Genomic DNA, 25,012 nt, shown 5'->3' on the forward strand with positions numbered 1-25,012 from the left:
GCATCAAGAAAATAGTCATTATCTCAAATAACCTAACATTATACCTCAAGGAACTGGAATAAGAAGAACAAACTAAGCCCAAGGTTAGTAGAAGGAAGAAGGTAATAAAGACTGGAACAGAATAGCAAACAGAATTGAACATCACATTAAAAGGATTATACACCACAAGCAAGTGGGAATTCATCCCTGGAATGAAAGATGGTTCATACACAAATCATAAATGTGATACATCACATTAGTAGGATGAAAGATAAAAATCATCTCAGTAGATACAGAAAAAGCATTTGACAAAATTCAACATCCATTCGTGATAAAAATTCAACAAATTGGGTACAGAATGTACCTCAGCATAATTAAGGCCATATATTTCAAGCCAGCAGCTAATATCACACTCAGTGGTGAGAGGTTGAAAGTTTTCCCTCTAGTCATACAGATGACCAAGAGGTATAATAAAAGATGCTCAACATCACTAATTATCAGAGAAATGCAAATCAAAATCACAATGAAATATCACCTCATATATAGTACAATGACTGTTATCAAAAAGGCAAGAAATAACAAGTGTTGGCAAAGATGTAGAGAAAAGGGAACCTTTGTGCACTATTGGTGGTAATGTAAATAGGTGCAGTCACTGTGGAAGACAGTATGGCGGATCTTCAAAATATTAAAAGTAGAACTATGTATGATCAAACAATTCAACTTCTGGGTATTTATCGAAAGGAAATAAGAACACTAAAGCAAAAAAATATATGCACCCCTATGGTCAATGTAGCATTATTTACAGTAGCCAGGATATGGAAGCAATCTAAGTGGCCATTAATGGATGAATGGATAAGGAAAATGTGTCATGTATATATAAGAATGAAATCTTGCCATTTGCAACAACATGAATGGGCCTTGAGGGCATTATGCTAAGTAAAATAAGTTAAACAGAGAAAAACAAATATTATATGATCTCACTTATATATGGAATTAAAAAAAAAAAGTTCATGGACAAAGACCAATTGATGGTTGCCAAAGGTTGGGGGTTAGGGATATGGATGAAATGGGTGAAGGGGGGGTAAAAAACTACAAACTATAATAAAATAAGTCATACGGATGTAACATACAGCATAGTTAATAATACTGTATTGCGGGATGCCTGGGTGGCGCAGTCGTTAAGCGTCTGCCTTCAGCTCAGGGCGTGATCCGAGCGTTCTGGGATCAAGCCCCACATCAGGCTCCTCCACTAGGGGCCTGCTTCTTCCTCTCCCACTCCCCCTGCTTGTGTTCCCTCTCTCGCTGGCTGTCTCTGTTAAATAAATAAATAAAATCTTTAAAAAAAATAAATAATAATACTGTATTGCATATTTGAAAAGTGCTAATAGACTAAATCTTAAAAGTTCTCATTGCAAAAAAAAAATTGAGCTATGTATGGTGATAGATGTTAGCTAGACTTGTGATCATTTCACATTATGTACAGCTATTGAGCTATTATGTTGTATACCTGAAACCAATATAATGTTATGGGTCAGTTACATCTCTGCTGAAAAAAAGAAAAAGAAAGCTTTTTCTCTAAGACCAGAAACGATACAAAGTTACCCACTCTCACCACTCCCATTAAACATAGTACTAGAAATCCTAGCCAGAGCAATCAGCCAGAAAAAGAAATCATAGATATCTAAATCAGAAAGGAAAAAAATGAAAGTGTCTCTTTTTACAGATGACATGGTCTTATATATAGAAAACCCTAAAGACTCCACCAAAAAATTGTTAGAACTAATCGTCAAATTCAGTAAGGTCACAGGATATGGAATCAACATACAAACTTCACTTTTGTTTCTATATACTTAACAATGAACTATCTGGAAAAGAAATAAAACAATCCTATTTACAATAGTATAAAAAATTAAATTTTTAGGAATAAATTTAATTAAGGAGGTAAAGTAACTGTACACTAAGAGCTATAAAACATTGATGAAAGAAATTGAAGAAGACACAAATGGAAAGATATCTCATGCTCATGGATCAAAAGAATTGGTAATGTCAAAATGACATTATTCATACTAACCAAAGTCATCTACAGATTCAGTGCAATCCCAACGACAGCTTTTCAGAATTAGAAAAAACAATCTAAAATTTGTGTGAAAATGGAGAAGACCCTGAATAGCCAAACCAATTCTGAGAAAGAAGAGCAAAGCTGGAGGCATCACACTTGCTGATTGCAAACTCTATTACAAAACTATAGTAATCAAAACAGTATGGTACTGCAATAAAAATTGATATGTAGACCAATAGAACTGAGAGCCCAGAAATAAACTTATGCATCTATCGTCAACTAATACTAGACAAGGAAGCTAAGAATATTTAATGCAGAAATGACAGTTTCTTTAATAAATGGTGTTAGGAAAACTGGACAGCCATATGCAAAAGAATAAAACTGCACCCCTATCTTATATCTCTTATAAAAATTAAAATGGATTAAATATTTAAACCTAAGACCTGAAACCATAAACCTTCTAGAAGTAAACATAGATAAAATGCTTTTTGACATTCTTGGCAGTGATTTTTTTCATTATGACATCAAAAACAAAGATAAACAAGTGGGACTACATCAACTAAAATCCTTCTGCACAGCAGAAGAAACATAAACAAAATTAAAGGGCAGCCTACACAATGAGAAAAAAATATTTGCAAACCACATATTTGGTAAGGGTTAATATCCAAAACATATAAAGAATTCCTATAACTCAAGAGAAAAAAAAACCACACAAATCATCCAACAAGAAAATGGGCAAATGACCTGAGTAGATATTTTTCCAAAGAAGGTACTCAAAATCTAACAGGTACATGAAAAGTTGCTCAACATCACCAATCATCATGCAAATCAAAAACACAATGAGATATTGCCTCACACCTGTTAGAGTAACTATTATGAAAAAGACAAGAGGTAACAAGTATTGTCAAGGATGTGGAGAAAAGGGAACCTTTGTGCACTATTGGTGGGAATGTAAATTGGTGCAGTTACTATGGAAAACAGTATGGAGGTTCTTCAAAAAATTGAAAATAGACTACCATGTGATCCCTCAATTCTGCTTCTGAGTATATAGCCAAAGAGAATGAAATTACCCTCTTGAAACAATATTAGCACCACCATGTTCATAGCAGCATTATTTACAACAGATAAGACATGGAAACAACCTAAATGTCCATCAACAAGTGAATGGGTACAGATAATGTGGTATATACATTTAATGGAATATTATTCCATCATAAAAAAGGAAATCCTGTCATTTGTGACAACATGGATGAACTTCAGGGGCCTTATGCTAAGTGAAATAAGTCAGAGAAAGACAAATACCATCTGGTATCAGTTGTATGTGAAATACGAACAAGCAGAAGTCATAAAAGAGAGTAGATTGGTAGTTGTCACAGGGGGTGGGGGAAATGAGTGAGTGAGATGAAATGGTACAAGCTTTAAGGTATAAAATTAATAAGATCTGGATATGTAACAGCTTGGTGACTATAGTTGACTATACTGTATTGTATATTTGAAATTGCTGAGAGAGATCTTAACAGTTCTTACTACACACAAAAATTGTAACTATGTGAGGTGATGGGTTTTTTAGCTGTTGTGGTCATTATTAGAGGTTATGTTGCCTAAAGCTAGACATGAACGATAATAGCTCTAAGACTCCTCACTGCCCCAAATGCAGATTTAAAAAATAATAATAATAAAGGTTATAGACTGGGATTGTCCATTTTATTTGGGGGGATCAAATTCAAACTTAAAAGTGCTTTTGTTTTTGAAGAACGCATATTAAATATATTGTTTATGTGTGAGAAAGAGACAGACAGATGGATAGGGAGTGGGGAGGAGGGAGCGGAGAAGGGTGGAGATAGAGAGGTGGAGGGAGGAAGGGAGAATTTAAGCTCCATACCTAAAAGCAAAGCAGAAATTTATGTTCGTCATTTTCCTGACTAATTTACCCAGTCATGCTCGTACCCAGCCATTCCTCTTTAGCTGGGGTGATGTCTAACTCCTCATCTACACATCCTACCTCCCCTATCCCAGAATTTCTATGTCCATCTCAAAGTCAAGGGGAGTTGCCTATTTTCTTGTCCTTTGGGAAGATGCTATACCGTTAACTCTGTATCCCCAGGGCCTAGCACAGTGCATGCATCTCTCATATTCAATGACTGCATGTATGAATACCAAAAGGCATTTAAACCTTTTATTTGCTTTAACGGTTTTACCCATGCAAGGCAATAAAGGTTTATCCCCTTTGTAGAATGCCAAATGATAAAATATCCAACTAGAACTTAGAAAGAGGGAGACTGTAAGTGAATTAATTTCTGTAGGGCTGGCTACAGTCACCGTGCATGAGCACTTTTGTATGGCCATTTTAGTAGAGATCTGAGAGGAAGAAGGAGAGGCTTAGACCTTGGTGGTAGGAGGAGTAGACCATGCCATGTGCAAGTTAGTGTTGCTTGAAGCTTCAATGACGGAATTGTTAAAGGGGAAAGAATACAGTGTACTTGTATTCTAAATAAATGAGTATAAGCTGAAAAATGTTTGCTGACTTGAACAGCTGAGGTCAAAGCCCCAAACACCTCACAGATAAAAAAAGAATAAGCAAATGTTTATAGAATCAAAATGACAACAGCTAAGTGTATGTACTTAACTTTAGGAGGTTTTATTTAACTAATTCATGCATTTCCTGGTTTGTAAGTAGAAAATAGAAGTGGCCAATTTGTGTAGGAATTTAAATAAACAGTTACATTTCTAAGTGGGTAAATAGAACTCTATTTGACTCAAGTATTCAGACAGGAATTTAGTCTCACAAAGGTGTCAAATACCATAATCCGCCAAGGTCAGACTTTCAAAGAAGTGACATTGAAAGTGAATGTTTACAGGGGCACCTGGATGGCTCAGTCGGTTAAGCGTCTGCCTTTGGTGCAAGTCCTGATCTCAAGGTCCTGATCTCAAGGTCCTGGGATCCTGCTGGAGCCCACGTTGGACTTCCTACTGGGGGAGAGGGAGGAGCCTGCTTCTCCCTCTCCCTCTGCTCCTCCCTGCTGCTTGTGCACTCTCTCTCAAATAAATAAAGTTTTATTTAAAAAAAATAAATTTTTACATAATAGTTATGTCTTAGGACACTGAGTTAAGGATAAAATCTTTTTCTGTTTGCTTGGTGTAATTTCTAGAATATTAGATAGGTCTCTTTCTAAATCCCTTCAGTTTATTGATATCACAATTTAGAGATTTGTTCCTTGGATTTCAGATTTCATTCTCTGTTCAGATGAAAATGCATCTGGAAGGGGTATATTAGATTTTGTCATTTAACTCATAATGTTAAAAGTTCATGTGGGGCGCCTGGGTGGCGCAGTAGTTAAGTGTCTGCCTTCGGCTCAGGGCGTGATCCCGGCATTATGGGATCGAGCCCCACATCAGGCTCCTCCGCTGGGAGCCTGCTTCTTCCTCTCCCACTCCCCCTGCTTGTGTTCCCTCTCTCGCTGGCTGTCTCTATCTCTGTCAAATAAATAAATAAATAAATAAATAAATAAATAAATAAATAAATAAATAAATAAATAAATAAATAAATAAATAAATAAATAAATAAATAAATAAATCTTAAAAAAAAAAAGTTCATAAAATTCTTTCCTAAAAACTTTTCATGTAAAAAGAAAATAACAACATCAAGAAGACTGTGGGAAGACAGCATCTCACTATCAAAATGAAAAATGCATTTATCCTTTGATCCAGAAATCCCTCTTTTGGGCATATTATTGAGGGAAAAAGAAGCAAGATGCATTGTAATGTACATAGAATGTTACCTTTTATGTAGGAAAGGGAAAAAATAAAATAAGATGTGTGATTCTTTTATTTGCATAAAGAAACACTAGCAGGCTACATGAGAAATTATTGAGTGTAGTTACGAGGTTATGCCAAAGAGTTGGGGGCCAGGTACAGGAATTATTATATAGAGACAGAGAGGAGTAAGACTTTTACCTTTGCATACTTTTGCATTGTATTGATTTTTGAATCATGTGACTGTATTATCTGTTTTTAAGCTGGCTTAATGAGTGAATAACAGGATGATTAAAATTCACAAAAAAGGGGCGCCTGGGTGGCACAGCGGTTAAGCGTCTGCCTTCGGCTCAGGGCGTGATCCCAGCGTTCTGGGATTGAGCCCCACATCAGGCTCCTCCGCTATGAGCCTGCTTCTTCCTCTCCCACTCCCCCTGCTTGTGTTCCCTCTCTCGCTGGCTGTCTCTATCTCTGTCGAATAAATAAATAAAATCCTTAAAAAAAAATTGACAAAAGAGGGAAGTTCATGTCAAGTGAGGAAACTGGAAGGTTTGAACACAAATTTTATCTATATTGTGCAGAAGCCTGGCTCTGAAGAAGTTCATTCACTAGAGGCTTTTAGCCATTGATGCAGAGGACTAATAACATGAAGGAACTTTTCTGACTTTCCGGCCGAATGCCACTCAGTCATGTTCTATATGTATCTGTTTTCTTGTAGATGCCAGAGGAACAAGCGTTCTGTGTTTTGGTGAAAATCATGTATGACTATGGTTTACGAGATCTCTACAAAAACAATTTTGAAGATCTTCATTGCAAGTTCTATCAGTTGGAGAGACTAATACAGGTAAATAAAAATTAGGCTTTTATCACTCAGGGATTGAGTTACAGAAAAAGTAATAAAGTTGATGAACAATAATAATTCATGAAAGTTTAATGGAATTCTACAGAAAAATGTAGCTATATTTGGCTTCTGACTAATATCTACATTGGTGTTAATATTTATTTAATCATTTGATCATTTTAAAAAGTCTTCCATTGTAAATATTCTACTTTAATATATTTTGAAGTGTGAATATAGTGAGTGAAGTCAAGAGATTCCTCAGTATATTTGTAAAGAAATGAAGATATTTACAGAATAAAAATTGAAACACTTAAGAACTTTCCCTACCTTAATTAGCACCAGTACCATATTTAGGCCCACATGTAGGGAATTCTTGAAAGGGACAGAAAAAGAATTGAAAAAGAATAAAAAAACACTTAGATATTTTAATATAGGGACATACTTAAAATTTTTTCTCATAATTTTTTGATCTCAGTGATGTTACTATTTTGCAAATATGTGTGTAAATTTGTATGAAGAGCATATTTTTTTATATATGTCAAATATTGCATAATAAAAAAGATTGGGAGCAAGGGCAAAATTATTAACTAGTGCTCATAAAAGGAATTACTGAGTAGCTTTGAAATTCCACCTGAAGTCGAAAATTTTAAATTTAAAATCAATCTATGTAGCATGCTTATATGGCTTTCTCTGAGGTATTGGGAACCCAAGAGAAATGTGAAGTAAATATGTGAATGGATTGATTCCATATTGGACAAAGTAAAGTGATTAAGGAGGAAGGTTAGTGGGAATGCAGCAGTAGAGATACGGGTAGGAGCTCATTGGCCTGACCTATCAGGAGACCCATAGTGTCTAAGGAGGACATGAAGTCAATAGGAGACTAACAGACTAGAAAAGGAAGACAAAGGATGAGCAATGAGGTTAAGGACAACTTTACTGGGAGAAGAGAATGTTGGAGGGTAGAAAACCTTAAAGAAGAAATGAAATAGGGGAAAGATGTTAAGTGAACTATAAGCACAATGACATATGTGCATCAAGGAGAAAAAAGACTGTGTAGAAGATTCTGGGCAACTATGGACATGGAAAACAATAGGCTCTTTTTCAGAGATTTAATTCTTCTAAGTAAATATTTGGGATTATTCACTTTTTTATCTTTTATTTTCAGAAGTTTACATTTTTTAGAAGGTCAGTATTCTTAAGAGCTTTGAGAGTCAAATAAATGTACCTGATAAAATGAATGGCAAGTTCATGGTACTATGAACAAACCCAAACACATTTTTCTGTTAGCATTCTTTGCCTGGATGATGTTTGGACACCCCATTTAAAGTATCTGATGGGTACCTTTGGGTGCTTTTCTAAAAGCATTTTGTGCAAGAAGTAGGGTTTTTTTGTTTCTATGGTCCATTTATGAAAACGCAAGTAAAGTGGACTTTTACATGTCTTTGCTTTTCAGTTATAGGAATAGTTATGCTAATACTCTGCACTTTACCTTCCATGCTTTTGAAAAGCATTTACTTGTATAAATTGGAAAAAAAAAAAAAAAAGGAGAAGGGTAGCATAAGGGCATTTTTAGGAGACATCCAATTTCATGCATTATACCCTTGCACAATTTCTGTAGTTTGTCAATTTTTAATGTCAAAGATAGATTGTTTTAAAGTCTGGTTGTGTTTTGGGCTTTTCTCAATACCCCAAAAATGTACTGAAGTGATATCATAGATCCCAGGTGATGTTGATATTAAGTGGTCTCCAAAGAGAAGATACATTTCTTTCCTAAGTAGTTAGGCAACCCATTTGATTGGGTGCTGGACTTGACTCTGGAGGGATGACATTCATTAGACTATAGGTATTCTGTCAGAGTGAGCATTTCCTAAGAAACAACAGTCAAGTGAGCAAGAAGTGGTCTTTGTTATTTGTCAATAACAAGTCTGCCTTTATTTTCCTCGATTATCCTAGTCCCGGTGCTCATCTCCTATTATCACTTCCATGTAGTTACATAAAATTCAATGCTGCAAAAAATCTATAGAGTGTTCATAGAAAGCTTGTCATAAATTGCAGTTGTGGTGGGAGATAAAGTTTCATTTTCCACTTTGACGTTTTAGGAGCAGTTACCGGACCTGCACCACCATTTTTGTGTTCTGAAACTGGAAGTTCATATGTATGCCTCCCAGTGGTTCCTCACTCTTTTTACAGCCAAGTTCCCACTCTGCATGGTCTTCCACATCATCGACTTACTTCTTTGTGAGGTAGAGTGACTGCATCTCTCATACCTAAGCCAAAATAGAAAATAATTTCTATTTAAAGTGGTTATAATTTTCTTCATTTTTTTTCCTATACATTAAGCCATAAATATTGACCAGAAAGTTCTGTTTTATTTTTAGTAAAGACTGTTTTAATTAATTTCATTATTTGTGAGAAATAAAAATGTTAAGGCATATAAAATTCCTGCAAAGTAAGATGAGGTAATTAAATTTGTGTAATTAAAATTCATAATAAGTTTTTATCTGTGTAATAATTTATTACTAATATAAAGGACCTTTAAAGTTATATAAATGAATTCAGAATCAGGTGTTTTTAATAGTAATGCAATTATATTCGCAAGAGTGAATATAAATGAAAATTGCATAGTAATTTATATTTTATTTTATTTTAAATGCCAGTCTAGTTAACATACAGTGTTACGTTAGTTTCAGGTGTACAATATAGCGATTCAGCAACTCCGTACATCACCTAGTACTCATCATAACAAGTGCACTCCTTAATCCCCGTCACCCATTTTACCCATACCTTTACCCACCTCCCCTCTGGTAACCACGTTTGTTTTCTAATTATATAGTAATTTAATCCTCAATTCATAAGATATTTCTATTGTCTATGATGTTTGACACTCCTACCAGATAACAGTGAAGTGATACATTAATGCTTCTATACCATATATTTTCACAGAATATTTAAAAAATTAGTTTGCCAATTCCTTAGTTATCTGATTTATTTCATATATTGTTTTTAGTTCCCTAGAGGGCTGCATTTATTCACTTTACTCTTTTAAAGAAATAAGCAGCATTACACATGCATACATCATATACCGCCAATCAAAATGTTTGGCAGTCTTAGCAGTGATTGCTAGAAGAGAAGAATTTTTTTTATTTGGGTTATAAATGTATATAAATTATGGCTGTCATCTTAAATTAGAAAACTAGAGTAATCAAAAGTATATGCCTAACATAATCTAAACAGCTTTGTGCTCCTACATTACTTGTTATACGCAAAGTTTCCTTTCTTAAAAGTCTAACCCTTTCAATCGTATTAATCAAATTTAATGAAATTAATTATAAAAAATGATTTAAAAAGATAAAATGTGTAAGCTGTGCAAAGCATACTGTTATTTCTCAGCCTGCCACAGCAGGGAGTATTTCATATGCAAGCATTGCAGGGCTCTGCTCTTCAGAGGTTCTCGTTGGAAGTCGCACAATACTTGAAAGTTACAGAGCATTTTGTAGAGGTGTAAGGTTTTTAAACATTTGTAACATTTTTTTTTAAGGATTTGTTTATTTTATTTGAGAGAGAGAGTGGGGGCAGAGGTGGAGGGAGAGAATCTCAAGCAGTCTCCCCACTGAGCACAGAGCCTGAGGCAGGACTCGATCTCAACCACCCTGAGATCATGACCTGAAATCAAGTCTGATGCTTCACTGACTGAGCCACCCAGGTGCCCCCATTTGTGACATATTTTGATAAAGAAAGGTTGAGTGACTTGCTGAAGGTCACAGAATAAGTTCCCCAATTCTGAATATATAACAGCTGGCAAACCTGTTGGATAACACGTTGACTCTCCTATTTATTGTACTTACAAATTAATTTCTAAAATGCCTATCTAAATTGAACCTAAAGAAAGAATGCAGAATTAGGAGCTAAAACTTTATTCAAAGTCAGAATGGTATGGTTACAGTATACACAAATTTAAGCATTTGTACTAAAAATTCTCCTTTGCTGGATTTTCCAAATCGGTATGGTGAACGGTGCTTGCTGACTCCTCAAATTTAGTGCAGTACTCTTCGAAAGTAAAAAACAAATTTATATCTTTGACTTTTGTGATCTTAAAGTAATACTGAACTTTATTTTTGATAAATAAATATTTATAGGTCCTATTCATTCTGTACTGAGCTGAGTTTAGTATTTCATGGTATTTATTAAAAAAAATACGTGAGGGTATGACATTTTAACAGTAGGAGTTTGCAAAAGTTAATATCATTGCTTCATATTTTTTGCTGAAAGAGATTATCTAATTTCATACTAGATTAGTTCTATAATGTTCATTATAGAAAGGAGAATGAAATTAATATGCTTAATCACACCAGTAAAATTGGATTTCTTGGTCACTTTGGCAGAATAGTAACACTATCCTCTAGTTCACTGGAGTGATGATTTTCTAAAATTGTCTCTATCTGAATGATTCCGTAGCTGACATTGGAGCATCGTCCATGGGTCTTCTAGAATCCACACTCACAATTTCTCAGGAAGTTTTATTTTGAAGATATTTGAATTTCTAATGTCAGTTGCTAAGAAAATTAGCAACATTTATGGTAGGGAAAAGAAAATTTATAAGCATTATCACTTGCCAACTGTGACTTACAATTACAATGTTTGAAAGATCTTAATGCTTATTAAAATTAATAAGAGCATCGTAGATACTACTTTCCCTTCGCTTAAATCTGTACTCTGTAGCTGTTTAAGGAAGTTGCATAGCTTTCCAAGACATGGAATAAGTTGTAATCACAGGATCATGGTAACCAGGGAAATAAATAATAACATCCCTTAACAGTTCAAAATAAACTTTATTGGGAACAGTATCAGGATATTCATTCTTTCCACTAACTCATCTTTGTCAGAGGATTATTTTGCAAAGGAAATTTTTAGATAAACTTTAATTTCCTGCCTGTCTGTGTTTTCTCTTTGCCCCTTTCCTTCTTGTAGTTAATAAAATATTTATATCAAAGCTCGTCTTTCATATGTGGTAAAATATTCTAAAAGAAGAAATGATAACATAGTCTTAAATAGAATCATCTATACGTATTTGTTTTTGTCATATTCTCTCTTTTTTAGGAAAATGATTCAAATCTTCGCGGTTATGAATTAATGTTTAGCTACAAGTGGAATGCTAAGAAATTCTCAGATGGAAAAGTTGATTTTTCAAAGGTGATCATTCTGACAAAGAAACAGTGTCAGTCTGCAGTTATTTTGCTCAAAGATCCTATTGCAAAGTGAGAAAGACGTTGAGCTTGAGACTTTGAGAAAGCATATCAGCCTCTCATGCTTCTCTAAGCTATATGCTTTTAAGGATTTTTTCATTCATCCTGAGGTCAAAAATATGAAGTTAATTTAGTAGCAGAAAATTTGGGAAAAACTTTAGTACACTTTGGCAATGTAGTCTGAATGAAAAACTCCTGGTTGTTGATAGTTTTATTTAAAATGTTTGTATGAAGCTGAATATATGCTGACTCAGGTTAATACCCTTATTTAGTGAGGATGATGGATTTTTTTTTTTTTTTTGAGGGAGAGAGAGAGAGTGCGTGCACACATCTGAGTGCATGTTTGGAGGGAAGGGGGCAGAGGAAGAGGGAGAGAGAGACTCTTAAGCAGGCTCTGGCAGCTTGATGCGGGGCTCCATCTCACGACCCCAAGATCGTGACCTGGGCCAAAATCAAGAGTCAGATGCTTAACTGACTGAGCCACCCACATGCCCCGACAACAGTATTTTACTTTTATTTAAATTCAGTTAATTAACGTATAATGTATTATTAGTTTCAGAGGTAGAGGTCAGTGATTGATCACTCTTATATAATACCCAGTGCTCCTTACATCATGTGCTCTCCTTAATGTCCGGCACACAGTACACTATTCCCCCACCCCCTTCCCGCCAGCAACCCTCAGTTTGTTTCCTATACTTAAGAGTGTCTTATGGTTTGTCTCCCTCTCTGATTTTATCTTGTTTTATTTTTTCCTCTCTTTCCCTATGATTCTGTTTTGTTTCTTAAATTCCACATATGAATGAGATCATATGATAATTGTCTTTCTCTGATTGACTTATTTTGCTTAGCGTAATACCCTCTAGTTCCATCCATGTTATTGCAAATGGCAAGATTTCATTTTTTTGATGGCTGAGTAGTATTCCAGTGTGTATATACACCACATCTTCTTTATCCACTCATCTGTCAATGGACATCTGGGCTCTTTCCATAGTTTGGCTATTGTGGATGTTGCTGCTATAAACATTGGGGTACAGGTGTCCCTTTGGATCACTGCATTTGTATCTTTGGGATAAATACCCATTAGTGCAATTGCTGGGTCATAGGGTAGCTCTATTTTCAACTACTTGAGGAACTTCCATCCTGTTTTCCAGAGTGGCTGTACCAGCTTGCATTCCCACAGTGTAAGAGGGTTCCCCTTTCTCCACATCCTCGCCAACATCTGTCATTTCCTGACTTGTTAATTTTAGCCATTCTGACCCGTGTGAGGTGGTATCTCACTGTAGTTTTGATTTGTATTTCCCTGATGCTGAGTGATGTTGAGCATTTTTTCATGTGTCTGTTGGCCATTTGGATTCCCTCTTTGGAGAAATGCCTGACAACAGGATTTTAAACTAGAGTTTGAAAAAACATCTTATTCTACTGAGATGAATGGAACTTTCCATAAATTATCATGTAGGCAATAATTGAAATTAAAATTATTTTTTTAAAAAGAACAAAACCTTCTATGTTTTATTGTCTGCCTCTATGTGGAAAGATAAGAAAAAGGCTAGAAGTATTAACAATTATAGTATAATTATTGTGCTGTTAACCCACCAAGAATAAAACATTGTCTTTTTAAAAGAACTTTTTGTTGAAGTGTAACAGATTAAAAGAAAGTGTGCAAAAATCAGTGTAAAACATGATGGTTTTTTCATAAAGTGACTATAACTAATGTAACAAGCACCCAGATCAAAAAAAAGCCAGACACCGCCTGCATTTCAGAAGCCCTCCTCCCCTTCACTGCCCCTGCCCCTGCAGTCACGACCTCTGTGAAGAGTAATCACTGCCCTGACTTCTGGCACCATAGATTATGAGTTTTGATTGTTTTTGGACTTTATTTAAATGGAATAATACAATATGGACTCTTCTCATCAAGGTTTTTCATTTATCATTATGTTTGTGGGATTCATCCATATAATAGTTGCATCTAGGCATGGTTTGTTTGTTCCGTTGTATGAATATATTACAATATATCCATTCTTCCACTGTATTGTTGATGGGCATTTGAGTTGTTTCCAGATTAGGGTTATTGTAAATAGTGTTGCTGTTAACATTCTCGAACTTGTCTTTTGGCAAGTACAATGAACGTACTTCTGCGGATACACATCTAGGAGTGGAGTTGCTGGGTCAGGGCGTGTATGTGCTAGAGTTTAGTAGACGCCACCAAGCAGCTTTTCAGAGTATTTTGAGCATTACCTTTTGAGTTGTTTTTATTCAGTGAAAGTCTTCCTTGTGATCAAAGGCAGGTTTTTATTTTGTTTTGTTTTGTTTTTTAGAGGGCAGATCCTAGACCAAATTAGAGGTTATGAATATGGAACAAAATAAAACTCATTTAGTTGAAGACTCATTCACTTGACTTCTGAAGTTGCATACAGATGAGAACTAAGAGCTGGATCTAAGAGCTGAATCACTTTTGTGCTTATACAAGAGAAGTTAACCTGGTGGGGAGAATCCAGCCGCGTATTCAGTTACAGAAGGAGCAGCATAGAGACACTTCAACACTGAAGTTAAGATGTTTGGTTTTTTATTTAACCCTCCCTGCATCACTTTGTGTATGTTACCTTACCTGTATATGTCTGTTTCTCTGTAAAATGGTACTAACAAAACCTATTTCCCAGGTTTATTTTAAGGATCGAATGAGAATATGAATGTGAAGTGCTTAGCCTTGTGCCTCCTACATAGTAAATACCCAGTCAATAATACAACCCTCCATTCTGCTCTGTCCACCTGTATAGCTCTTTTATTGCTTCTCAGTTTTTTCAGTTAACTAGATGACACCACAGGTTCTTAAGAGAGGAGGTTAACTAGCTGTTGGTTCTTTCTTACCTTTCTAACCACTTTCGTTTTCCTCTAGTTGAGATGCTTTTTTGCTAAATCCAAAATTTTAGCCATTAACCTTAATGGAAGTTTAATTCTATTTCATTTTGACTAGTGATTCAAGTAGTTCTCCTAAAGTATTTTTTTCTTCTACCTTCTTTCAAAAGACATAAGAGAAACAGTATTTCTTTTAGTTTTGACAGAATAACTGACAGATGATGTGTAAAGTTGGCTCTTCCCAGATAGTTCAATTTTTAGAGTATCAAATTATCTTCAGCTTTATATAGTAACTTGATATTTTGTGGAATATAAGGAAATCGTTGACCCTTCAAATTAGAGTATATTTCCTATCTCTCCTTTCTTCCTAGGGTGGTGAAAAAATAACAGTACAGTACTACAGTGTTTAATTAAATACCACCAAGTATATATCCCCTTTCAAAACAATTTTCTGAAGCTGTTATCTGAAGAGTAGATTCATTATATAATATTCTTATTCTTTGCCCCCATTTTCTCCCTCAAACAGTAATACTTGGATTTTTTAATTGAAATATAACTGACACATAGCATTGTGTAAGTTTGAGATGTGCAATGTGTTGATTCAATACATTTCTATATTGCAATATGATTACCATACTAGCATTAGCTGACATCTTTATCAAGTAATATGTTGAATTTAATATACATTAGAATGAGCACAGGGGCCATAAACATAAATTTTGTCAAAACTTTTAGGAGTAATAATTGGCTACTAGAGTAGGGAAAAAAAGCTTTGACCAACCAATAAATACTGTAAAGGTTATTTTAAAGTTTTACTTATCAATAGAAATCTTCAGGACTAGGGAAAAAAAAACTCTCTAAAATCTTGTTTCTGGATTTTAACTTCTTTCTCTCCTACACGGGTTTTTATGGTTTTCACATCAGTTGTCTTGCAGCTCTTTCTTGTGTTTGCATTAATTTTGACATTACAGAAAGGAGTCGAAACCTCAAGTTTAAATGGCAGAACCATGGTCTGTGCTTCCTTTGTCTTTAAAGGAATATTCACTCATTCATTCATTTGTTCAACAAACATTTATTGAACTCCTTCTAAATGCTGGGCACCATTCAGGTTTGGGGATACAACAGTAAAGAAAAGCAGACAAAACTCTTTCTTCATTAAGTTTTTTATCCTTGTGGAAGATATAGACAATAAACAAATGACTAAGTAGAAAATATAATCTATCAGAAGTGTTAAGTACTATGGGAAAAGATGAAGGAAGAGAAATGTAACAGGTCTTAATAGGGACTTTTGACCATTGTAGAGAACGTAGGTTTTATGGACTGAGACAGGAAACAGCTGGACAGTTTGAAGTACAGGAGTGGCATACTCTGATATATATTTTATATCACCATTCAGGTTGCACTATTGCCTAAAGATTGTGAGAGAGTACAAAGGGAAAAGTGGGGGACCAGTTGTGAGGCAATGGCAACAATTTGGGTTGCTTTGACCAAGTTAGTGGTAGTGGACACGGTGAGAAGTGGTTGAATTTTAGACAGATTTTAAAAGTAGAGAGGACAGGATGTGCTGATGGGTCATCTGGGGGTTTATTGATCATATACTTTCCTTTAATGTAGTGGTGAGAGAGGAGGGTGCCTGTGCAGCGGCTGCACTTCAGGGAGCAACTTGGGGACCGATGGTGTTGAGGAGTGACTGAGGCATGTTACTGCTGCACGCTTTATTCTGGAAATGCTGGGATTACAATTTCTCTTCAGTGCTTGCTAGAAACAGGTTCTGGTACCCTTGGGAACTTTTAATTTCAATCTTTAAGAAATATAGAGGGTGGAATAATTACGAAAAATGACCAGTGGAGGAATAAGCATGTCATACCTAGTCCTTTAAAATAAAGGTACATGTTCACTGTTAAAAATAGGAGTGGTAGTCTGTTTTAGTAGAACCAAACCCACATTACTTTGAGGACTCACAAAGACTTTATATATCTCAAACGTGTTTAATAACCCACAGCATCTAATTATGTGTGAACAGTTCTCATAATCAGAACATATATTGCCGACTTAAAGTTATAGGGTAACAGGTTTTTTTCCAATAAAAATCTTTCAGTTTATCATGAATTGGAATAACTAAAGTTACTTTATAGTATTTTTTGTTGCAAAAAGCTCATTGTGGTTAAACTGCGTGGCATGGATTAAATAAAATAACTAAACATATTCTGTTGTTTTTATGATTTAATATTTAAAACAATTTTTAAAAGCATTAAGACATACAATGAACTCATATATCTATCTCCCTGGTTAAGAAACAAAATAATATGAACAAGATTAGTTTGTGTAGTATTACCTCCCTCTCCCAGGAAATACCCCCCTCCTTTGCCTTCCTCAGAGGAACCATTATATGGAATTCAATGTTTATCATTCCCATGCACGTCTGTATTTTTTACTGCGTATGTATGTATCTCTGAGCAATTTATAGTTGAACATACTTGGAAAATATTGTACTCACTGGTTTATGAAGTCCACTTCTTAAAAGCTGTCTTCTATCTCCAAACCAGTGTCACATACTATTCAGTTTACCTCCTAACTGTTCTTTCCACTTGACCCCCTTTTATTCCATTATTCTCCATAGCATCCTGAGAGATTATCATAAAACATATATCAGGTCAAGTCATTCCTCTGCTGAAAATCCTTGAGTGGTTTCCCACTAAATAAAACTGATGTCGTTTCACTTGGCCTATAATCTTGCTCTTCCTTCCTCTCCAGTGGTACCCTTGGGTCAGTCTTCCTCTTACTATCCTTCAGCACTGGCCTTCTTTTAGTTTCTGGAACATTTATGATCTTTTCAGGTCAAAAATTTGTACATATTCTTTCCCTTCTGCCTTGAATGTACTCTTCACCCCTTACCTGGCTAACTCCTTCAGGCCTAGGGTTAAATGTTACTTCCTCTAAGAAGCTTTACCTGATTATTCATTCTTAAGTAGTCTAAACTTTTGGTCTTCTGTGATAGCACCCTGTAGTTAGTGGTAATTTATACATTTACTGTGTATTACTTTTCAAATGCCTAATTCTCCCACTAGATTATAAATTTCTGAAAAGAGAAGCCATGTCTCTTGTGCCCTACTATATATACCTTATAATCAACTTGTAGACATACAAGGAACATCTGTTGAAGGAAAATAGGAATGCAGAATTAACGGACAAATTTATTTTTTTATTTTTTTATCGTCTTTATTTGAATGGTTATGTGAAATCCTATAGGCTGAAAAATAGCTTTGCTCTTGAGTTTAAGGAGAAAAAATAAAAATAACATATTTGGCAATTCTTCTGTTTTAGTTAAGATATTTTAAGAAACAGAAACCCAGACATAGTAGCTCAAGAACACTGGGGGATTATTATAAATATAAAGCAAATCCAGGAGAAGATGAACAAGTAGACCGCAGGAAGGACAGGTGCCACAGAAACTCCAAGCACTTATCTCCCTTACTCTTTATTGCTCTCTATGAATTGAATGTTCTCCCTTCTTTCCCTACCTACTTCTTTGTGGGGTCTATGGTATCTCAGAAAATTTTGCCATGATTGTTCAACTCTAGTATCAACAGTTCTAAGCAAATCTCCTTATTTTTTTAGGTAAAATTCTTGAGGGATAACCCAACTGGTCCTGCTCACATTTTAAAATAAGGCTTGCATAGTCCTAGATCTTAGGTATGTGCCACCTTAGGCTAGTCCATGTCTTATTTAATATGCTGTGGAAAGGGGTAGCCTTGAGTGAGTCATATGACCTACAACCCACTCAGCAAGAGCTGTATGGAGGCAGATTTTCTGAGAACGGTCATTGGTGGATCTGGCACAGCAAAACATTTCTAGTGTGTATATACCCCATGGACTAAAATTATTAGTATTGACTGCTTTGAAATGTGGCATTTGATAAATATAAATTTTTTATTTTTTATTTTATTAAATAAAATTCTCAAAAAAATCTCAAAAATATCCAGCTACAGATATTTATTTAATTAGATGGGGAGTCACACAGTTTTAATATAGGGTATAATGTTAAAAATTATGGTCTTCAGGATTGAAGGGTAGCAGTGTTCCAAATCATATTGTGGTATAGTTTTTTCAGGTAGGGTTTTGAGTAAAGGCAGTGTGCCCTCCTTAATACCCTTAACTGGGCTAGCCCATCCCCCGACGCCCCTCCGCTCTAAAACCCTCAGTTTGTTTCCTGGAGTTCATAGTCTTTCATGGTTCATCTTCCCCTCTGTTTTCCCCCCTTCATTTTTCCCTCCCTTCTCCTAATGATCTCCCTGCTATTCCTTATGTTCCACAAATAAGTGAAACCATATGATAATTGTCTTTCTCTGGTTGACTTATTCCACTTAGCATAATTCCTCCAGTTCCATCCATGTTGATGCAAATGTTGGGTAATCATCCTTTCTGATGGCTGAGTAATATTCCATTGTATATATGAACCACATCTTCTTTATCCATTCATCTGTTGAAGGGCATCTCGGCCCCTTCCACAGTTTGGGTATTGTGGACATTGATGCTATGAACATTGGGATTCATATGGCTCTTCTTTTCACTACATCTGTATCTTTAGGATAAATACCCAGTAGTGTGATTGCTGGGTCATAGGGTAGCTCTATTTTTAACTTTTTCAGGAACCTCCACACTGTTTTCCAAAGTGACTATACCAACTTGCATTCCTTCCGACAGTGTAAGAGGGTTCCCCTTTCTCCACATCCTCTCCAACATTTGTTGTTTCTTGCCTTGTCAATTTTTGCCAATCTAACTGGTGTAAGGTGATATCTCAATGTGGTTTTGATTTGAATTTCCCTGATGGCTAATGATGTTGAACATTTTTTCACATGTTTCTTAGTCATTCATATGTCTTCACTGGAAAAGTGTCTGTTCATATCTTCTGCCCATTTTTTGATTTGATTATTTGTTTCTTAGGTGTTGAGTTTGAGAAGTTCTTTATAGGTCTTGGATACCAGCCCTTTATCTGAAGTGTCATTTGCAGATATCTTCTCCCATTCCATGGGTTGCCTCTTTGTTTTGTTGACTGTTTCCTTTGCTGTGCAGAAGATTTTTATCTTAATGAAGTCCCAAAAGTTCATTTTTGCTTTTGTTCCCCTTGCCTTTGGAGCCGTGTCATGAAAGAGGTTGCTGTGGCTGATGTCAAAGAGGTTACTGCCTATGTTATCCTTTATGATTTTGATGGATTCCTGTCTCACATTGAGGTCTTTCATCCATTTAGAGTTTACCTTTGTGTATGGTGTGAGAGAATGGTCAAGTTTCATTCTTCTGTATATAGCTGTCATTTTTCCCAGCACTGTTTATTGAAGAGATCTTTTTCCATTGAATTTTTTTTCCTGCTTTTTCGAAGATTAGTTGACCATAAGTTGAGGGTCCATTTCTGGTTCTCTATTCTGTTCCATTGGAAACTGTTTGTATCTGTTTTTGTGCCAGTACCATGCTGTCTTAGTGATTACAGCTTTGTAGTATAACTTGAAATGAAGCAACGTGATGCCCCCAGGTTTGTTTTTCTTTTTCAGCATTTCCTTGACGATTTGGGATCTTTTCTGGTTCCACATGAATTTAGGATTGTTTGTCCCAGCACTTTGAAAAATGCCATTGGTATTTTGATAGGGATGACGTTGAAAGTATAGATTGCTCTGGGTAGCGTAGACATTTAACTATGTGTATTCTTCCGATCCATGAGCATGGAATGTTTTTCCATCTTTTTGTGTCTTCTTCAGTGTCTTTCATGAGTGTTCTGTAGTTTCTGGAGTACAGATCCTTTACCTCTTTGGTTAGGTTTATTCCGAGATATCTTATGGTTTTTGGTGCTATTGTAAATGAAATCGATTCCCTAATTTCTTTTTCGTCAGTCTCATTGTTAGTGTGTAGAAATGCAACTGATTTCTGTGCATTGATTTCATATCCTGCCACATTACTGAATTGCTGTATGAGTTCTAGTAATTTGGGAGTGGAGTCTTTTGGGTTTTCCATATAAAGTATCAGGTCATCTGCAAAGAGAGAGAGTTTGACTTCTTCTTTGCCAATTAGAATACTTTTTATTTCTTTTTGTTGTCTGATTGCTGTTGCTAGGACTTCTACTACTATGTTGAACAATAATGGCTAGAGTGGGCATCCTTTTTGTGTTCCTGATCTTAAGGGAAAGACTCTCAGCTTTTTCCCATTGAGAATGATATTCGCTGTGGGCTTTTCATAGATGGTTTTTATGAAGTTGAGAAATGTACCCTCTATTCCTACATTCTAAAGGGTTTTTATAAGGAAAGGATGCTGTATTTTGTCAAATGCTTTTTCTGCATCAATTGAGAGGACCATATGATTCTTGTCTCTTCTCTTATTAATGTGTTATATCACACTGATTGATTTGTGAATGTTGAACCACCCTTGCATCCCAGGGATGAAACCCTACCTGGTCGTGATGGATAATCCTTTTAATGTACTATTGGATCCTATTAGCTAGGATCCTGTTGAGAATTTTGGCATCCATATTCATCAGGGATATCGGTCTGTAATTCTCCTTTTTGATGGAGCGTTTGCCTGGTTTGGGGATCGAGGTAATGCTGGCCTCATAGAATGAGTTTGGAAGTTTTCCTTCTGTTTCTATTTTTTGAAACAGCTTCAGGAGAATAGCTATTATTTCTTCTTTGAATGTTTCATAGAATTCCCCAGTGAATCCATCAGGCCCTGGACTCTTGTTTTTTGGGAGGCTTTTGATCACTGCTTCAATCTTGTTATTGGATATTGGCCTATTTAGGTTGTCAGTCTCTTTCTGTTTCAGTCTTGGTAGTTTATAGGTTTCCAGGAAGGCATCCATTTCTTCCAGATTGCTTAATTTATTGGCATATAGTTGTTGATAATAATTTCTAATGATTGTTTCTATTTCCTTGGTGTTAGTCGTGATCTCTCCCCTTTCATTCATAATTTTGTTAATTTGGGTCATTTCTCTTTTCTTTTGGATAACTCTGGCCAGTGGTTTATCGATCTTATTAATTCCTTCAAAGAACCAGCTTCTGGTTTTGTTGATTTGCTCTACTGTATTTCTGGTTTCTCATTCATTGATCTCTGCTCTAATCTTAATCACTTGTCTTTTTGTGCATGGCTTAGGCCTGCTCTTCCATCTCCAGTTGTTTAAGGTGTGAGTATAGGGTCTGTATTTTAGATTTTTCTATTCTTTTGAGTGAGGTTTGGATGGCTATGTATTTCCCCCTTAGGACCACCTTTGCAGTATCCCATAGGTTTTGGACCGATGTGTTTTCATTGGTTTCCATAAATTGCTCAAGTTCTTCATTAATGTCCTGGTTTACCCAAACATTCTTAAGCAGGATGGTCCTTAGCTTCCAAGTGTTAGAGTTTCTTCCAAATTTTTTCCTGTGATTGAGTTCCAGTTTCAAAGCACAGTGGTCTAAGACTATGCAGGGAATAATCTCAGTCTTTTGGTATCAGTTGAGACCTGTTTTGTGACCCAGTATATGGTCTGTTCTGGAGAAAGTTCCATGTATGTTTGAAAAGAATGAGTATTCTGTTGTTTTAGGGTAGAGTAGTCTGTATATATCTATGAGGTCCATCTGGTCCAGTCTGTCATTAAAAACTCTTGTTTCTTTGTGGATTTTCTGCTTAGATGATCTGTCTGTTGCTGAGAGTGGAGTGTTGAGGTCCCCGACTATTAACTTATTATTTTCTATATGTTTCTTTACTTTGGTAAACAGTTGGTGTATGTAGTTGGCTGCTCCCCTGTTGAGTGCATAGCTATTTATAATTGTTAGATCTTCTTGTTGGATAGACCCTTTAAGAATAATATAGCATCCTTCTGTATCCCTAACTACAGTCTTTAGCTTAAAATCTAATCTGTCTGATATGAGAATTGCTACCCTAGCTTTCTTTTGAGGTCCGTTGGCATCAAAAATGCTTCTTTATCCCTTCACTTTCAGTCTGGATGTATCTTTAGGTTCAAAGTGAGTCTGTTGTAGACAGCATGTGGATGGGTCATGTCTTTTTATCCAATCTGCAACCCTGTGGCATTTTATGGGAGCATTTAGGCTATTCACATTGAAAGTGATTATTGAGAGAGATGATTTTAATGTCGTCATGGTGTCTGTGAAGTCCTTGTTTCTATAGATCGTCTTTGTAAATTTCTGTTCTGTATCACTCTTAGGGTCTTTCTTCTTTTAAAGAACCCCCTTTAATATTTCTTGCAGGGCCACCTTGGTGGTCACATATTCTTTCAGTTTCTGCTGGTCTTGGAAGCTTCTTGTCTCTCCATCCATTCTGAATGACAGCTTTGCTGGATACAGTATCCTTGGCTGCATGTTCTTCTCATTTAGTGCTCTGAATATGTCTTGCCAGCCCTTTTTGCTTGCCAGGTCTCTGTAGACAGGTCTGACGTAATTCTGATGTTCCTCCCTCTGTACGTAAGGAATCTCTTCCCCCTCGCCACTTTCAAGATTGTTTCCTTGGATCTAAGATATGCAAATTATACTATTATATGTCGTGGTGTCGGTCTGTTCTCATTGATCTTGGGAGGGGTCCTCTCTGCCTCTTGGACACGAATGCTTGTTTCCTTCCCCAGATTAGGGAAGTTCTCAGCTACGATTTGCTCAAATATATCTTCTAGACCTCTCTCTTTCTCCACCGCCTCAGGGAACCCGATAATTCTGATATTTGAACTTTCATTGAGTCAGTAATCTCCCTCAGCTTAGTTTCTTGAAATTGGATTCATTCTTCCCATGCCACCTCTTCTCCCTTCTTTTCTATCATCTTATCCTCTAACTCACTAATTCGTTCTTCTGTCTCCTTTACCCTGGCAGTCAGAGCATCCAGTTTGGACTGCATTTCATTCATAGTGTTTTTAAGTTCCACCAGATTAGTTCTCATTTCAGCCCTTAGAGATTCTATATTTTCATTAATATTTTTCTCAACGTATAGGCTTGAGAAGAATTGTTACTCTGAAATCCATTTCTGACATCTTGGTTATATCCATATCCATTAGTTCTGGGGCAGAGGCCACAGTCTCCATTTCTTTCCTTTGTTGGGGGTTCCTCCTCTTTGTCATTCTGATGAGGTGTGGTTGCAGGAATGTACAGAGTCCAAATTATTGACCCGGACTCAAGCAAGATGCACCTGTTTCATAGGGACCTTAGGGATGTGGGCCTCTTGTTCTACCAACCTGCCTTCTGGGGGAGGGGCCTGCCGCACTGATACTCATGCAACCCTGTTTGGGCAGAGTTGCCCTGTCCCCTGTGGTGGGGGGACGGGCCCAGTGAGAACCGGTTTTTTGGGGCTTTTGTTCTCTGGTGGCTTTCCCTGGTGGCTTTCTGTGTCTCTTCTGAGAGTCAGAGCAGCAATGACCATATCCAAACCTCTGTCTCAGAACAGAGAAATAGCAGTCTCCTCTTCACTGAGCTCTCCAGGCCACACTGACTCCGTTTCTGTCGGTGCTACTAAAAACCCGCAGTGTCCCGGGTTCTGTGCCCCACAGCCACTCTCCCAGCCCTCGCTTCCAGGGCTGGCACATCTCTCTCCTTTGTGCTTTTAACACCGCCAGCCGCCACCCCCCTCCCCACCCCCCAGTTCGCACACATGCTCCTGAGCTCCAGGTTTCAGTCTGGGGGAGGTGTCCTAAAGACCTTTCCCCACTGCTGCCGGTCTGTGAGTCCAGCCCGCTCCCCAGCGAGGGAGGCTTCTGCCTTCCCGGCACAAGTTCACGGAGGCTTCCTTCCCCTTCCGTTTATCTTCCGATATCTGCCTGCAGACTCTCGGCTCCCGCTTCCTACCTCGAGAGCAACCCCCGGAGAAGTTCTTTTGTAGAGATCCAGATATATCTTCTTACATCTCAGGCTGATTTCATGGGTGTTCAGAGTGGTCTGGTAGATATCCAGCTTGATTCAGGGGACCAGGTGAAATAGGGTCCGCCTACTCCTCTGCCATCTTTCCCCCCTCCTTCACTTTCTTCTTTTAAAGATTGTATTTATTTATTTGAGGTAGGGGGTGTGGAGGAGGAGCAGAGGGACAGGGACAAGCAGACTCCATTGCTGAGCCCAACATAGGACTCGATCCCAGCACCCTGAGATCATGACCTGAGCTGAAATCAAGAGTCTGATACTTAACTGACTTAGCCACCCAGGCGCTCTGGGCAGATGGTCTTATTATTCTTGCCTGTCTTTCTAGCAAATAGACCAATGGTCTTTGCCTCTTTTGAGAAACCCCCATTATCTACTCTCATTTAAAAATTGGAGTCTTATTGAATCTCAACATCCCTGG

The 25,012-nt window shown here is 36.7% G+C and overlaps 1 protein-coding gene across 3 annotated transcripts in view; it reads left to right on the forward strand.

Moving 5' to 3' along the window:
- Nucleotides 1-25,012, forward strand: part of RABGAP1L (RAB GTPase activating protein 1 like) — a 713,371-nt gene that overhangs the window by 459,588 nt on the left and 228,771 nt on the right. For all 3 annotated transcript variants that reach the window (XR_005836374.1, XM_040636233.1, XM_008696595.2), the window contains 2 exons: nt 6,510-6,635; nt 8,732-8,875. Coding sequence is in view for 2 of the 3 variants with exons in the window: in XM_040636233.1 (XP_040492167.1) it covers nt 6,510-6,635; nt 8,732-8,875 (270 nt within the window). In the remaining variant the exon portion in view is untranslated. The remainder of the gene's footprint in view (nt 1-6,509; nt 6,636-8,731; nt 8,876-25,012) is intronic.

Source organism: Ursus maritimus, unplaced genomic scaffold (assembly GCF_017311325.1).
Source record: "Ursus maritimus isolate PB19 unplaced genomic scaffold, ASM1731132v1 scaffold_2, whole genome shotgun sequence".
In the NCBI taxonomy this organism is placed as follows: Eukaryota; Metazoa; Chordata; class Mammalia; order Carnivora; family Ursidae; genus Ursus; species Ursus maritimus.